Here is a 17,776-nt window from a genome sequence, read left to right on the forward strand (position 1 = left end):
CTTTTGGGGAGACGCCTACCACCCCACAGTGATGTAAATCAATGATGTGCTTGTATTTTTTCTCTCTTTCTTACTTAAACCAATCACAAATGAGTGGTGTTGTGGAGGTGATGTTTTGTGAGATCTGAATTATTACTGAATTTTAATATATTAAAGTAATCAAAAATTAAAATAACTTACTAAAATAACAATTTTCTAAACAACCATAGTATGGGAATATTTTTATCCTAAAGTAGAAAGTGTTGTTACTACTAAGATATGAAATAATAAAAAATGAAACAAAAAAGTATTGTACTAATTGTTCAATTATTTTGATGAACACTAAAACCATACATTAATGATGTAGTAAGGTTAAATTTGACCTACACAAAATAATTTATTTTTTTATTTTTTTATCTTTTTTTTCATCACATCACATTACTATTTTTTTATATATCTTTTCGTAAAAAGATAAAAAATATACTTATTTAGGTCATCCCAAACAACTCCTTAAAAAAAATACTACAATTTTTAAATTTTTTATTAAATAAGTGACTAAATATCTTACAAATATAGAGCTCATAAAATTACGATCTTATATCATGTGTGACATTTTAATCATTTATTTGATGAAAAATTTAATATGCCTACCATTATAACCAAATGCAAAGCAATTAACAACAAACTAAAATGGTAACACACCAAGCTCGTCTCCATATCTACTTTCTTCTGTAGATCCTACTCTTAGCTGGAAATGGAGGAATGCTCTGTTCATTTCTGAATAAATTCTGTGGATCAACCATGGTCTTCACTCTCACCAACCTATCAAAATTACCCTTAAAATACATCAACCCATAGACTTTACCTTCATTGTAACTGTCCTTCCCATTGTGTGTGATTCCAATATCAAGATCTCGGTAGCATAGAAATGCTTCTCTAGGGGACTTCGACACAAATGGAGTCATGAAACTGTGTAACTCTCTGATTTGACTCATATAGTTCTTGTATGCTTCAACCCCTTCATCTTCCCAACTCACTGAGTACTGGATTTTGAATATGTTTCCGGCACGGTGGGGGAACGGTGTCGCCGCCGCCGGAATTTCACTCATTCTCCCTCCATATGGGTTGAAGACGAATCCAGTTTTTCCCAATTCGATCATCTTTTTCCAAATCGATTCTAACCCAGTTTTGGAAATCGGAGTTTGAACATAGTCTGATTTTCTCTTTTGAAAATCAGCAGCGTAGGTTCGATCGATCAGGACATTTGGGGATGTCTTTGGGTCGAAATTTGCCCAGTAAAGCACAGATTGAATCCAACTCATTTCCATACAATCCAGTCTTTGCAAACCCAGTTCAGGAAAGTCTCTGTTCATCACTGTCATGAGTTGTTTTGAATTACCAAGAAACATTGAAATGAATGTTGCTCGAATCGTCTTCACACCCTTTTGTGTTCTACTACTAATTGGTTGTATCAGAACCCTCATGAACAACCCATTATCGATCTTGTCTGCAACGAATTGCCATCGATGAACAAGCTCTGTTGCATTCTGATCCAACGTTTTCTCAACCCGAAAAACCGTTACAGTTTCCGGCACCGGAACAAGCCTAATTTTATACGACAGAACCACAGCGAAGCTAGCGGCGCCGCCGCCAGTCACCGCCCAAAACAAGTCCTCACCCATGGCTTTCCGATCCAAAACCCGGCCATTAACATCAACGATTAGACAATCAACAACATTATCGATCGACAAGCCATACTTTCTCAACATGTTGCCGTAGCCGCCGCCGCCGATGTGTCCGCCGATGCCGACGGTGGGGCAAACTCCGGCGGGGAAACCGTGGGTTTTGCTGGTGGATGCGATTTTGAAGTAGAGTTCGCCGAGTGTGGCTCCGGATTCGACCCAGGCGGTGTTGGTGGTGGTGTCGAGGTTGATGGAACGGAGGTTGAACATGTCGAGGACGATGAAGGGGGCAGCGGCGGAGGAGGTGTAGGAGATGCCATCGAAATCGTGGCCGCCGCTGCGGATTTTGAGTTGGATTTTGGTGAGTTTGGAGCAGAGGACTGCGGCCTGGACGTGGGAGTGGAGGAGGGGGGTGATGATGAGGAGCGGTTTTGGGGTGGAGGAGGTGTTGAAGCGGCGGTTGCGGATGTAGGATTGGAGGACGGTTGGATAAGATGGGTTGGAGGAAGTGTAGACTATGGAGGAGATTTGGTGTTGTGGAGTTGAGTGGTTTGATAGGCATTTAATGAAGGTTTGATAGTTGGTTGTTGAATCTATGGCTGCCCATGATGAAATAGGAAGAAGAAGAACAAGAAAAAGAAGAAGATGATGATGAAATAGTAGTAATGGTGATGAAGTTTTCTCCATTGTTTGTTTGCTTGTTTTGGTTTTTTTGGGTAATGAGAAAATTTATGGGTATATTAGAGGGTTACAATCTACAAAGGAAAAGTTTCCAGGATCCATAAAGCTTCCAAAAGGCTCAGTTTAATTAGATAAATAATATAAAAAAATAAAAAAAAAAAAAATAATTTTTTATATGTTTGTTTAAATAGATAATTTTAGAAGCGTTTGGAAAGTTATGTAAGTTAAAACAACTCATTAAAAGATAAAAATATTAGAATAACTAATTATTTTATTTTTTTTATATTTATTAAATTAATTTAAAAAAATTAACTTTTTAAATATAAATATTTTAGCCAGATGAAAATAGTAAAAAATCTAAATAACCAACTAAAAAAAGTCAACTTTTCGAACTTCTTAGAAAATAATGAAAGCTAAATATAATCCAAATTAATTTATTAGTTAGACTAACAATTTCTTATGAAATGTAAAAGAATTTTTTTTTTTTCACAAAATGTAAGAAGGGATTTTTTTTTTTTTTTAAATCCAAATTTCTGCTCACAACTCTCTATTATACAATGATTGCTTTTTTTCTCAACAAAATTCAAATATATTTAAATTTTAATTATTGATATAATTAATTTAGAATATTACGTAAGCCATGTCATGCGGCTTCGTTTGTCATAATCTAAAAAAGTCAAAAAATTATTATCCTATTTAAGTCACATCACCTCTCTACTACGTCACTTCAAACCCAACCCATACACAACTCATATTTCATAAAAATTCAAAATATACACTTATTTAAATCATCCCAAATCACCCGACAAAACAATTATTAGATTAGATTATTAATGTGAATCTTAATTTGCTATCAAAATTTATATGAGAATTATATGTAGGTAGGAAATAGAAAAAAAAAATTACGAACACATGAGAGGTGCAAGCGTATAGTATAGTGGGCTACAAATAAAAGGTTGTAAGTGTCACTTGCACCCTTATGTATTGGTAATTTTTTTCTTTTCTTTTTCTCACTTACATGTAATTCCTCCAAATTTATACAGTGAATTGGTGATAATATAAAGGAAAATTACTTTTCAGTGATAACTTTTAAAAATTATTATGTACTAATGAAGAAAATTATAATTATAATTATTAGGATAAATTACACTGACACCTTCTGAGGTTTCTATTTAATATAGATCCTCTTTCACATTTGAAAAATTACACTTACCTTCTGTCAGATTAAAATGATATATTTTTCTTTTAACCTTTATACATATAAAATAATGAAATAATGTTGACATCTTGTTCATATCATTTCAAGGGAAATAACAATCATCTTTTTTTAATTTAACTCACACAAAAAATTGAGTTTTTTTAAATACTTTTTGTGTTTTTTTTTATTTGTACTAATTTTTTTAATATTTTAAGTAATTTTTATTTTATTTTTTAGATACACCCAATTTAGATATACTTAAGAAGTATAATATTTTTTCATTTTTTTTAAATTCACCAAATACAATATATATATATATATATTTGAAAATTCAGTAATACTGTAATAAGGCCTAGTTTGGGAAGACTAAATAATTGTACTTTTTGACTTTTTATGAAATATGGGTTGGGTTTGGGTTGGGTTTGAAGTGATATGTTAGAGAGGTGATGTGACTTAAATAAGATGATGTGACTTAAATAGAATAGTGACTTTTTGACTTTTTATCTTTTTTCAAACATGTCAAACTTGGCCTAAATGTGAATGACGGTGTTAGGTAATACTGTAATCAATGTGGGTGAATAGACGAGAAAGAAAAATGATGGTGAAAATAAAAATGAAAATTTTGATTTATATATAAAAATTTATACAAAAAATATCATAAAAATATTGTGATAGTGATGTTATTATAAATTAAATTATGTTTATGGTATGTTTTTGTTTTAAAGTGTAATGTTACCATTAAGTTATATCATTATATTTTAAAATTTTATATAAAATTTATGTTTGTATATCATAACTTAATAAGAATATGTTCAAATAAAATTTAATGGTAAAAATTTATTGAATGAAATCATGATTATAGAAAAATAAATTGTAAAAAAAAGATAAAATAGCCGTTTAGAAAATTTTAAGACATAATATTAGTAATTTAAAGAATAATTTATAATGAAATTAAAAATTTTGAGAAAAGAATGTAATTTTTTTAAACGTGAAAGAAAATTTTATTTTAAATAAAAATCAGGTGTATTTATCCTAATTATTAATATTTTGTAATTAATTTTCTCATACCCGCTGCATCGATATTTTCCCTCGTATGAATGCATTGATTGTTGATGTCTTGTCAGTAGCTGTGTCAGTGGCTGTGTCGGTAGGGATGTTTTTGCAATTTTGAGAGCTCCAAAAGAGAAATTATTCCCAAAAAAAAAGAAAAAGGAAAATGTCTCGTAACTCAAATTTTGTGGTTTAAAAATGGTTTAAATGGTCAAAACGACATCATTTTGGTCATTTTTATGTTGTTCTGTACTCAAAACAACGTCGTTTTGCCATTTGAACTACTTTTGAACCATAAAATTTGAGTTACGTAGTATTGTCGAAAGAAAAAAAAAAAAAGTAATTGGTTAGTTATAGGCAGAGTCATGGATATTTTATATGTATTTTAATTAAAGAAAGTAAAATTGATAATTTTATATTAATTAATTAAAAACATAAAAATAAATAAAAATTTATGATTGGTCAAAAACATGACTACCTAATGGCCCTCTATCCTCTAATAATTTTTCTCCAAAGTGACTACTTAAATTATCAATGATTTTGACAACAACACCCCATGTGCATTTTCTGGACCAAAGACAAAGCATGCTGTATTGGGCTGTCTGTATGTAGCTTACATTATTTCAGAGCATCTCTAATTATTATTACTGTAATATTATTGTTATTGTTATAATTTAATAATAAATAGTATTATTTTGTCAAATTATAGTAATGGTGTTTAAATGATCATTTGTTATTTTTAATAATTTTAATCAACTTTTCTTTTAAATTTGTAGGTGTTGTTTGGATATGATTTTTTTGTGATTTTATTTTTATTTATTTTTTGTCTTTTGTGACATTTTTTTACCTGTTTGTTAAAAAAATTATATATTTATATTATTCCCAACTAGATAAATATAAAAAATAAAAAAATTGAAAAAAAAAATTTGTTTGATTAATTCACCCCACTAAAAAACATATCACTACGGGTGTGTTTGGTAACGTTTACGTTTTCAGTTTATATTTACAAAATTTTTATAAACTGATTTTTGTTTATTTTCTGTTTATTTTTAGAAAAACATAAACTACAAAAGCGTTTGGTAATTGACAAAATGTTTAAAAAAATTTAAAAATATAAAAAAGAGTGAGAAATGGCAAGTGGTAGTAAGTGGCGACGGAAGACGGTGGTGAAAAGTGGTGATGGTGGGTGGTGGGTAGCTGGTGGTGGTGGGTGGTTGCAGGCGGGTTGTGGTGGTGGGTGGGTGGGTGACGGTGGCGAGTGGTGGGTGGTGGTGGTGGTGGCGGGTAGTGGTGACAGGTGGGTGGCGGATGGCGGGTGGTAGCGGGTAGGTGGTGGGTGGTGGTGGCAGGTAGTGGGTGGTAGCGAGTGAGTGGTGGTGGTGGTGGTGGCGATGGTGGGTGGTGGGTGGTGGTGGTGGCAGGTGGTGGATGGTGGTGGCAGGTAGGTGGCAGATGGTGGTGGCAAGTAGGTGGCGGATGGTGGGTGGTAGGTGGTGATGGTGGGTGGATGGGTGACGGTGGCGGGTGGTGGGTGGTAGCGAGTGGGTGGTGGTGGTGGCGGGTGGGTGGCAGATGGCGGGTGGTGGTGGCAGGTGGGTGGTGGGTGGGTGGTGGCAGATGGCGGGTGGTAGTGGGTGGTGGCGGGTAGGTGGCGGGTGGTGGTGATGGTAGGTGGGTGGGTGACGGTGGCGGGTGGTAGGTGGTAGCGAGTGAGTAGTGGTGGGTGGTGGTGGTAGGTGGGTGGTGGTGGTGGTGGCAGCGGGTGGTGGATAGTGGTGGTAGGTAGGTGGTGAGTGGTGGTGGCAAGTAGGTGGCAGGCGGTGGATGGTAGTGGCGGTTGGATGATAGGTGGGTGGTGGTGGTGATGGTGGTGGTGGTGGTGGCGGCGGCGAGGGATGGGTGGTGGTGGCGAGTGGATGGCAGGGGAGTGGTGGTGAGTGGTGGCTGGTGGCTGGTGGGTGGGTGGTGGTGGCAGGTGGGTGGTGAGTGGTAGTGACAGGTGGTGGTGGACAGTGGTGACGAACGACAGTGGTGGAAAATTGTGGCGGGTGGTGGCTAGTGTTGGGTGGTAAAAAGAAAAAAAAAAAACTAAAAACTCAAAATGGAAACACATTTTTTGTGTTTTTATTTTTTGGCCAAATTTATAAACTAAGACCACTGATTTATAAATCAAAAATTTTATCAAACAAGTTTTTATTGGAGTTTTTAAAATTTTTGTAAATATAAGAAGAAAACTGAAAACGTAAGTGTTACCAAACGGCACCTACATATTTAATAATTTTTTTAAACTACACATAAAAAATAAACAATCACCAATTACCCACCAACAACCAACAACCAACCACCAACAACCATCCAAATTAAAAATTAAATGACATTGCTAAATTTAAAAATACATTATCCTGTAATTATTCATCAAGAGGCATAGGGAAATAGCAATTTGGGCTGCTGACATTTGAGGACCACTTGGCGAAAGTCTCATTTTTTCGCATTGTGTAATATGCTTTTGTCTGAGGGTCCAAAAGAAAAATATCCGTAGTCATTATCTCATGTTCTTCTTTTCTGATCTCAAGTTCTTTCATTTCCTGCAGTGCTTGAATCCTTTTTTCTTCTCATTCATCTTTTTTCTTTTCCTTCTCAGTAAGGTGTTGGTTAAATGTCTCCAATTGTATGCTCATTTTTTGGACTTCAACTTCAACCATTTGATTTTTCTGAAATAATTCTTTTGAAGCTTTCCTACCCATAGGCCTTTTACCCCTTGCAGAGACACTGCCCTCATCGACAATTGGATTGTTACCAACACTTGGACTGGTGTCATCTTCAAAAGAAATGCAATTATCCATAGGAGAATCGGGGACTGAATCAGGGGAAACCGGTGTATGTATCCTTGACTTCACTGTATTCGCAGGAGCTAGATCTTGCCACTTGATATTGTTTTGCAAGATTGACTAACAATGTTCAAAAGCAAAATGTTTCTTTTCATCTTGATGGTATAAAAGTTTTGCTTGAAGCATCTGTATCAATAAAATATTAAATTAAGTAATTATTTAATTTTTATAGGAGACGAAATAAAATAAAAAAAAAAACTAACGTAATAAATGAAGATGAAATCTTACTAGATCAACTTGAGACATTCCACTTGGGTGTAGATTTTCGACTTGCGCTAAATATCCACGAAATTTGTTAGAACATTTCATAATTGTACCCTATCGAGATTGGATAGAAACTTGTGTTCTTAACTGATCATTCTGAAGGGAGCAATAATTTTCATAAATTTTCCCCCAAAAGTGAGTATAATATTGTGAATTGCCAACAATTGGGTCTTCAGAAATGTGACACCAAGCTTTACAAAGTGCCATATCTTCAGCAATGGTGAATGATTTTCCTCTCTTTATTTTTGATGAACCTTCTATACCGATTGTGTAAAGAAAATATAAATAAAAATGTAATTTAGAAAGTTTGTTGTGAAATGAAATTGAGTAAAAAGAGAGAAGAGAAGGTTTGTATTTATAGAAGAAAAAAAAAAGAACCGCTTTTTTATAGCCATTTTAACATAAAAATATGACCGTTTATATCCGTTGTGGATATGTTTCACTTATGTTTTTATTTAATTTTTATTTATTTTTAATGAATAAAGTAGCACACTTGGATCTTAGCTGTTGGATTGTTATTAATCAACGGCTGAGATCAATCATGTGTCTGTGTGTCTCTATCCTCTCATCTCTGTGTCTTTGCTCATTGAACAAAATAGCACACTTCGGATAAACTTCAGAGAAGATCAGAGAGAGAGAGAGCTTCGAAACACTTCGGATCAGTGAAGATCACTTCAAAACACTTCTGCCCATTAATCAACGACTGGTTCTCGCCTTCTCTCTCCCCCTGCTTCTCGGATCAGTGAAGATCAGAGAGAGAGAGCTTCGGATCAATGATTTTCAGATCGATGAGACTTTCTCTCATTTTCATCTTCGGATCGATGAAACTCTCTCATCTTCATCTTCGAATCAACCTTCTCTCATCCACCCCCCATCTTCTCTCACCCGAAGTTCTCTCTCTCTCTCTCTCTCTCTCTCTCTCTCTCTCTCTCTCTCTCTCTCTCTCCTTCTCCAGAACCACCACCAGATCATCCACCTATCCCTAACCCTCGAAGCCCTAACCCTCCACATCCACCAATCCTTCGAAGCCGTAGCCCCCATCTTCAACCCTCTTCTCCAACCTCAATGGTCACAGTACTTTAATTTGGCTTTCTGAAGAAGATGAATATTAGAGAAATTAGTGTAAATTCGACTTTCAAATCCAGGTATTTTTCTTAATGAATTTGTGAATATTGATATTGGAGAATTTGTGAATATTGGAATATTGGAGAAATTGATATTGATGAATTTGGTATGAATTTGCTGAAATTCTTGATGAATTTGTGAATATTGATATTGATGAATTTGCTAAAATTCTTGTTCATTCTGATTAATTTGTGATGATTTCTGTTTAACGACATGGTGAATTTCATTTCTTTTATAAAAAACTTCAAGTATTTTGGAAAATTCCAACTGAAAAGGAAGGAGGGAAGGAAGAAAATAGTTTAATTTTGGGTGACTTGGCAGATTTGGCCAAAGTAGCTGCCAAATTTGGCACATGATTTGGTAGTTGCCAAATTTGGCAACTGTTATAGCATGCCATTAAAGAAGCTAAGATTGCCTATGCTGCTATATTATGGCTTTAGCAGCTGATTTAACCATCCATTGGAGATGTTCTTAGAAGTATGTGTCAAAATATTTGATAAAATTTTTATTTATAATTTATTAGGTATAAATAATTTTTAAAAAAAATTAAAAAATTAAATATTTAAAAATTAATAAATAAATATTTTAAATTTTTATTTTTTAATTATCAACTTTTAACTTAAATTTTTTTTTACAAATAGAGTCATTGTCTTTTATCTGCTTGTGGCCTATTTTGACAAGTTGATTAAAGTCAATTTTTGATTTTTTGACTTTTTAAGTCATATCATCTTTATATTTTTTTATACATTTTAAAAAAAAAATTTAAAAACTAATTTTTAATCATTTTTCAAAATAACCCTGCGTGATCTTAATTCATTGTATTAATGTTCTTGGCTTTCAATTTCACACGATAACATATACACATGTGAAAAATATTTAAACATACCAAAAAATGTCATCATCGAAATCACCGACTTCTAGTGTATAAATTTATATATAGACAATGGGGTTTTTGAGAAATAAAAGGAAAAAAAAAAAAAAAAAAAAATCGGTTTTTAATTTTTTATCCATTTTAAATCATATCATCTCTCACATTTTTTACTCATAAAAAAAAAAATAAATTTAAAAAAATCAAAAAATTAACTCTTTACCCACTTTTCAAAACACCACATTATTATGTTGATAGTTGCAAAAAAATATGAAAAATCCGTGATTTTATTGATAAAGTTTTCGATATATGATCATAGAAAATCTTATATATGCTAAAATTGTTTAAAATATTGTTCATAACGTACGTGTTTTGAAAGGTATAAAAAAAATATTGCAAAATTTTGATAGTGTTTGGTTTAATTTTTAAATTAACATTTGGATCAAAAAATTAAAAAAACATATTTGATTAATAAATTTTAAAACTTTTTTTAAAATTATTTTTTCACACTCCTCTCTCATTCTTTTTTTATTTATTAATAAATCAATTAATTACTTTTTTTCTCTCTTCTCTGCTCTCTCCTCTCTTTTCTCACATTCTACACACTCATCTATTCAACTATAAAATTGTTGCATAAATTGTAGAATAACATAAAACAAATAGATTCATGTTGAACAAACAATTGAAAATTCCAGAACTAGAACATGGTGGAATTTACAAAAATTTATAATAAAATAAAACTAGTAAAAGGAAACAAACCAAAGTCTGTTCTAGACAGTGTCTTTAAAACAGATTCGTCGCCTTACTGGTTGGGTGCTGGAGGTTGTCCGATGTCTGTTTCCTAAGATACGACAGTTGGACTAGCTACAACAATACACCGACTAAGTAGTTTTGACGAACAGAACTATGACAGCACACTCTCACTAGGAAGAATATAAAATGGGAGAAACTTTTGAAGACAAAAACCAAAATTCTGGGTCCAAAGAATGAAGGAGAAGGGTCTCCTTTTATACACATGGAGGGAGAGAGAAAAAGGCTCCAACAATTAGAGCCCCTCACAAATGCAAAAATTAATTTTGTATTGCATAAATCCATCATGAATAGAAGAGTTATCAACTCTATTATACACATAGGTTTTGTGTATACATTCCTACAGCCCACACATCTGGCTTGGCTCAAAAAGATTAAAATGGATGGGACAAGCCCAACCCCCACATACATTCTAGCAACCCTAACCCCAAGCCCAAGATCTAAGAACCACGATCTATGAATCATGGACCACGGACCCAAGCCGGTCTGGTCCGGTCCAGGTAGGCGGACAGCGCGTATGCACGTGTGGTAATTTCTGCGTAACCAACTTAGACCATAGCCTTGGCCCAAGTCCATCCTTGAAGCATCCATAACTTCCTTCCTTTAAAAAATTTGGATGCCCTAAAGGGCTCATAACCTTAAGCAAAAAATGGGATTTAAATACCCATCAATGCTCTCCTTTGCAATCAATATGGGATAGAAGGTTTTACACATTTCCCCAACACCTCTATCATGAGGCCAACTTAATAAGTTAATTTCTCATTCAAACCTTAATGGTTTTTCGTCATTCTTTTTGTGGTGTAAATATTTCATTACAAAGAATCTAAACTCACTTTACTCCACCTCAATTGAGGATTGGCACCCACTTTAATATTGCATTAAAGTCACCAAAAAATTATTATTTTTCCAACAATCCCCTACATAAATAAAAATTTACCGAATAACAACAAACGAACAACGCTTAACAACAAAGACTCGGATAGAGTGCAACGAAATAACCTCGGCATCGAAAAAGGTAGTTTCTAGCTTTAAACCCCTCATAGTGAAGTCTATCAGATTTACTAGCTGTCCAGTGAACACAAAGTCTTGAACTGTTCTGCTGTTTATGTAAATCAAGACAACAGACCTCACACAGGAATTACTCCAACCATCGTTCTATTTTCACTGTTGTATCCGGTTTGGCCTTGGAACACTAGCCTAGTTTTGTGAGTGGTTTAAATAATTAGGCCCTGTCAATTCTTATAGAAGCGGCCCCACTTCACACTCACATAGGTGACTCTACTTGAGTATCCTGCTATACTCATCTCAACAGCTTAACACACTATAGTCATTAAAAGCTCGGCTTAATCTCTACATTTGCAAGTATCATTGATAAAAGGAATGGCTAGAGGTTTAATCTCCTCAGTGACATACCACCGTTACACACAGTTAGGTTGTCCCATTGAATTTAGATCTTGGGATCTCCAGTCAACTAGGTTGGGTTTCATTCCTGTAACACCTTACACTAAAGGCCTTAACCTCATATCTTTTGATGACTTCTCTACTAATACTCGATTTAACTCTTTGGTTAGCGAATCCGCAATGTTGTCTTGAGATTTTACATAGTCTAAGGTGACAAGTCTGTTCGAGGATAGTTGTCGTATGCAATTATATCTATGACGAATATGTATATACTTTCCATTATACTTATTACTCTGTGCCCGTCCAATCGTTGATTGGCTGTCACAATGAATACAAATGGCTGGTGTGATACCCTGAAAGTTTAATGAAATACCACATAAATATTTATAGTTATATATATATATATAATTATGGTAGTATGTGACAATATATTAAAAATAAATAACATATATGACACCAAAAGTTAAATAAATAAATAGAAACGAATAAACATAAAAGTAATAATAATAACAATAATAATAATAATAATAATAATAATAGGATAGTTATCTAAACAAGATGACAAATTTGTGTGAATCTATTAGGATGAAAGGTGGCCTTGGAGGATTACACCACCTGTATAATTTTGATCTAGTCATTATGGTGAAGATACGGGCCTTGTGTATATAAGCAAGCCAAAGCAGCAAAATTGAAGATACTAAAATGAAGGAAAATCAGCGAAGGTACTGTATAGGAGGGAGTCTCGAAAAGATAGGAAAAAAATAGGAAGGAAATAGTAAGACTCAATCTTAAGGTGGGTTATATTATACCTTGAGTCACTATAATATATTTTACGTATATTTTAACTTACTATAATTTATTTTATACAATTATGCTTTATAAATTATATTAATATTTCAATTACGTGGATTAATTTCTGAACTCTATTCATTTAAAATGAAACCCATGGATATATTTGTTTAGATTTGCGAAAGTATTTGACTATGACCTTATAAGCAATTATGTTTTGTAAGTACCACCATGGGAGTCCCATGCCTTGGGGGACATAAATAACCATTGGCCTCTGTTTGGCCACTTTGTAATCCTCTGTTTGTCATGGATCCATTGACCTCTGTTCTAACTGTCACTCTTGTAACCAATGTTTTCAAAACCAGACCGGTGAGCGAATCGAAAAAGGGACCGGGTGGACGGGTCACCGGTTCAACTGTCAGGTCAAAGCGGTCGAACCGTGACGTCATAATTAATATTATATAATTAAAATATATAATTATAAATTATAAATAAATAAAAAAATATATATATAATCAAATAAAAATAAAAATTGTTGCATAGTATTTATTAATAATATTTAATAAAGTCATAATTGATTAAAAAAAGTCACTTATTTTAAAGAAATTAAATTTTTTAAACATTTCCTCCAAATAAATTGATTGAATGCTAGATTTAATTTTGGAGGGAAATGAAATTTTCAACTCTCCCTCCAATCAATATGTTTCAAATAATTTGATTGAATCCCACATAGAATTTTGTAGGTTCTCTTTGAAAAATCTTTTCCTATAAATAGGAATAGACTTTCATAATCTTCTCAAACTTTCAATGAGACTCTTCCTTATGAGAGGAGATTCTTGAAATAAGAATTTTTAGTCAAAATTTTAAAATATATTAATTGGAGGTATAATATAATATAATTTATAATTTTTAGTCACCATAATACATTTTACGTATGTTTTGACTTACTATAATTTTTAATTTCTGCCACTTTGAATAATTTGTTTATTCAAATTAAGTTACATAAATGTTTTAGCTTAACTAACTATCCATGATGATTTTGTGTTCCCTATACTCTTGGCATAATATTTCTCACTCTGCTGTGTGCTTATAGCTGTTACTCTTTCAGGTGACGAGATGTAAGGAAGACCCATAACCTCATGTAATGGAACCTGAACAAGAATTGATATTGATTCATTATTTTATTTTATTTTATTTTTCTTCCTTTCATTTTTTTTTATTTTTATTTTTTACTAAGGGCCGGTCGATGCATAATAAAAACATAAATAAATGGAAGCCTTATAAATATATTTTTTCTTATTAAAATAGTAAAATGAATTAATTTTCTGTTTAATTATTTTTATTTGCCTTCGCCTGCGCCATTTAAATTGCTACAAATAAATTAGTAAGTTGCGATTCTAGCCCTAAGCCCCTGGGATTGGGTCATGACAAAGGTGGTATCAGAGCAACGATTTTAACAAAAATATATATGTATGCATATACACCTAGAACTACATAACCTGTGACGTTAGTCCTTTTATGTAAAATCTCACATTTATTCTGGTGATGTAGGAATGTCCGAGATTAATCTTGATGAGGCATTTTGGAAGGAGCTTGGGGCTATTAATTTGGAAGACATTTTAACAGAGCACCCCGCCCCCACCTTACCTAAAGGATGGGGAGACTCGGAGGATATAATTAGGAGACTGTATCCAGGCCTTGCCCAATTGATGGGTCAGCTAATCTATATACAGACTGATCCCACTGATGTCCCATACTTACTTTGGAGGCAGAGCCGTGCCTATACACGCGGACGCTTTCTCGGACCCACTCGTGTCCTCGGCATTGCCCTGGGATATGACTGCCCACACTACATCGTAGACCCTTTGCCCCTAGATTTTGTGACAAGAAGGGAAAATGTGTACCCCGAGGACTATATTTTTATCACTACCCCAAACTTGTTAAAAATTATTAATATTCAAAATGTTGATTTTAGTAATGACCTATCATATATCGAGACACCTGATTGGATTGTTGATCAAGCATTTTTGAGATACATACAGTCCGTCCCCATTTTCACAGTCTAGGCAGCGTGGATGTATTTTGGTGTGGTCCAGTTAGGATGAGAATTTGAGCTTTTTATGCAACATTACTTCCCGTGGTCGTTTGAGTCATTTGACTCATCACTCTAGATTTGGTGAAGGAAAACCTTTTTTGTACGCTAACCATGATGTGTTCTAATCCATTTTTTTTGTTTTTTATTTGATTTGATTTTATTTTTGTTGTACCACAGGGATGAGAAACTAACATATTTTGACTTTTGAACAAGGATGTAATATTAATTGTAAAAATAATAAATTTAGTATTTTATATATATATATTGCGTTATATATGCTTATATATAAGCTGCGTTATGGATGTAATTCCTTGTTTATTACTTTGTAGAATGGCCAATAATGGTAACGGAAGAGAGTCATTAGTCAGTGGCACTGAATCGATGGAAAGAATCATGGAAAGAGCGGTTACTAGCTTTTTGCAAGCCTTATAGACTAACATCAATAATGGGATGCCGAAACGGCGAGAAGAGATGGTTACCATAAAACAGTTCCAGGATCTGAAACCTACCACATTTATCGGTGGCCCAGACCCAATGGTAGCAGACACTTGGGTTAAAGACATGGAAAAGACCTTTTGCGTCTTACCCTGTACTAAAAGACAGAAGGTTACTTTCGCCACTTTCATCTTTAAAGATAATGCACAGGAATGGTGGTTTCTCACCCTAGAGAAAGAAGAAATTGTGACTTAGGCAAGATTCTTGGAAGTGTTCTATGCAAAATACTTCCCAGATTCGTTGCGGTAACAGAAGGCGTCGGAATTCATACATCTAAAGTAAGGAACCATGATGGTGGCTGAATACGAGAGCAAGTTTACATAACTCGCTCGGTTTGCTACATATGTCATCCCCACCGAAGCTCGAAAAGAAAGAAAATTCGAAGCAGGATTGGATGTTGAAATCAAAGATAGGCTTGAGGTTTTGAAACTGCTAACCTATGCAGAAGTGGTAAACCGAGCATACATTGCAAAAAAGGGAATTAAAGCCTCGTGTTTCGGGGAACCAAGCCAAAAGAAACGATTATGGAAAAGAGACAACAGAAGACCCGGTGTTGCGCCTCCCAAAAAGGTAAATACGGGTACAACCAGTTCAGGCAATCAAGGTCCTACCAACCCCCGAGGTAGCACTATTCCAACTTGTCCTACTTGTGGAAAGGCTCATTGGGGACAATGCCATTGAGACATGGGAGCATGCTTTAAATGCGGTCAAGTTGGCCACTTGTTAAGAGATTGTCCAAAGCTGACCAATCATCGAGCCAGCTCCTCTGGCCCAGTCGGAAAACTTGCAAGACTTGGAGGAAAGAGGAAGGACCAAAAACGCCAAGGAAGGGCTTTTGCCTTGGTACCTGGAAAACCAGAAGTTACCGAAAACGTTATGTCAGGTACACTTTCTGTCTGTGGTCATTTAGCTCATGTCCTCATTGACTCTGGGTCAACTCATTCTTTTGTTGCACCACACTTTGCTGAAAAACTGGTATCAACACCCAAACCTTTAGGATATATATTGTTTGTGTCTTTTCTTTCTGGTAATTTTGCCTTTAGTGCTGATATATACAAATCTTGTGCTAAATTCCTAAAAGGCAAAACCTTATACGTAGACTTAATTCCCCTCCGCATTAGGAACTTTGATGTGATCTTAAGTATGGATTGGCTGGCTGCCAACCACGCCTCTATTGATTATAAAGCCAAAAAGGTCTTCCTTAGGTTACCAAACCAACCCGAGCTTGTCTTTGATGCGATTGGAGTTTCCAACCCTCCCTGTATTATATCCTCTATGACAACCCAACGACTTCTAAGAAAGGGTTGTGGTAGTTATGTTTGTTATGTGATCGATACACAAAAAGAGGCCTCCACCGTTGATGCAATCCTCGTAGTACGAGAATTCTCGGATGTTTTTCTTGAAGATCTACCTGGTACTCCGGTTGACTGGGAAATCAAATTCACCATTGAAACTCAACCTGGTACCTAACTAGTATCAAAAGCCTCTTACTGCGTGTCAATGACGGAATTAAAAGAATTGAAGACTCAACTCCAGGAACTCCTGGACAAACGTTTCATTCAATCTAGTACCTCACCCTAGGGAGCTCCAGTACTATTCGTAAAGAAAAAGATGGCACGATGAGGTTATGTGTTGATTACCGAGAGTTGAACAAAGTCACCATCAAGAATCAATACCCGCTGCCATGAATCGATGACTTGTTCAATCAACTACAAGGCTCCCAAGTATTCTCGAAAATTGACTTGCGTTCTGGCTGCCATCAACTAAAATTCATAACGGAAAGTATCGAAAATATTGCCTTTAGAACCTGTTACGGGCACTACAAGTTTCTCATTATGCCATTTGGCATCACAAATGCTCCAGCAGCTTTCATGGACCTCATGAACCGAGTGTTCAAACCCTATCTTGATAAGTTCTTCATCGTCTTCATTAACGATATCCTCATATACTCCAAGTCACCAGAGGCCCATGAACAACACTTGCGAATGATTCTCCAAATACTACGTGATTACAAACATTATGCCAAGTTGAAGAAATGCTAATTATGGATCACTAGTGTACACTTCCTCAGTCATGTCATCAACAAAGATAGTATCTCGGTTGACCCCCAAAAAGTTACAGCAATCGTGGACTGGTTGCGACCTACTAATGTGTCAGAAATTCGAAGTTTCTTGGGTCTAGCTAGCTATTACCGACATTTCGTACAAGATTTCTTGAAAATAGCATCACCTTTGATTCAACTAACTCAGAAGAACACACCCTTTGAATGGACTGACAAACAAGTTAAAGAAATGCGAATTCTGGATCACTAGTGTACACTTCCTCAGCCACATCATTAACAAAGATAGCATCTCGGTTGACCCCCCAAAAGTTGCAGCAATCGTGGACTAGCTGCGACCTACTAATGTGTCAGAAATTCAAAGTTTCTTGGGTCTAGCTGGCTTTTACCGA

At 34.7% G+C, this 17,776-nt stretch overlaps 2 protein-coding genes across 2 annotated transcripts; one reads left to right on the forward strand and one right to left on the reverse strand.

The window, feature by feature from the left end:
* Positions 1–489: 489 nt before the first annotated feature.
* On the reverse strand, positions 490–2,490 carry LOC114258462 (berberine bridge enzyme-like 8). Its single transcript, XM_028198410.2, has one exon. It carries the CDS (start codon positions 2,346–2,348, stop codon positions 699–701), a length of 1,650 nt encoding a protein of 549 aa, XP_028054211.2. The 5' UTR covers positions 2,349–2,490; the 3' UTR covers positions 490–698.
* Positions 2,491–16,009: 13,519 nt separating this feature from the next.
* On the forward strand, positions 16,010–16,795 carry LOC145799270 (uncharacterized). Its single transcript, XM_082888816.1, has one exon. It carries the CDS (start codon positions 16,010–16,012, stop codon positions 16,793–16,795), a length of 786 nt encoding a protein of 261 aa, XP_082744942.1.
* The last annotated feature ends 981 nt before the right edge of the window (positions 16,796–17,776 follow it).

The sequence above is a fragment of the Camellia sinensis genome, chromosome 9 (genome assembly GCF_055761805.1).
Source record: "Camellia sinensis isolate YWXY chromosome 9, ASM5576180v1, whole genome shotgun sequence".
NCBI classification, from domain to species: domain Eukaryota; kingdom Viridiplantae; phylum Streptophyta; class Magnoliopsida; order Ericales; family Theaceae; genus Camellia; species Camellia sinensis.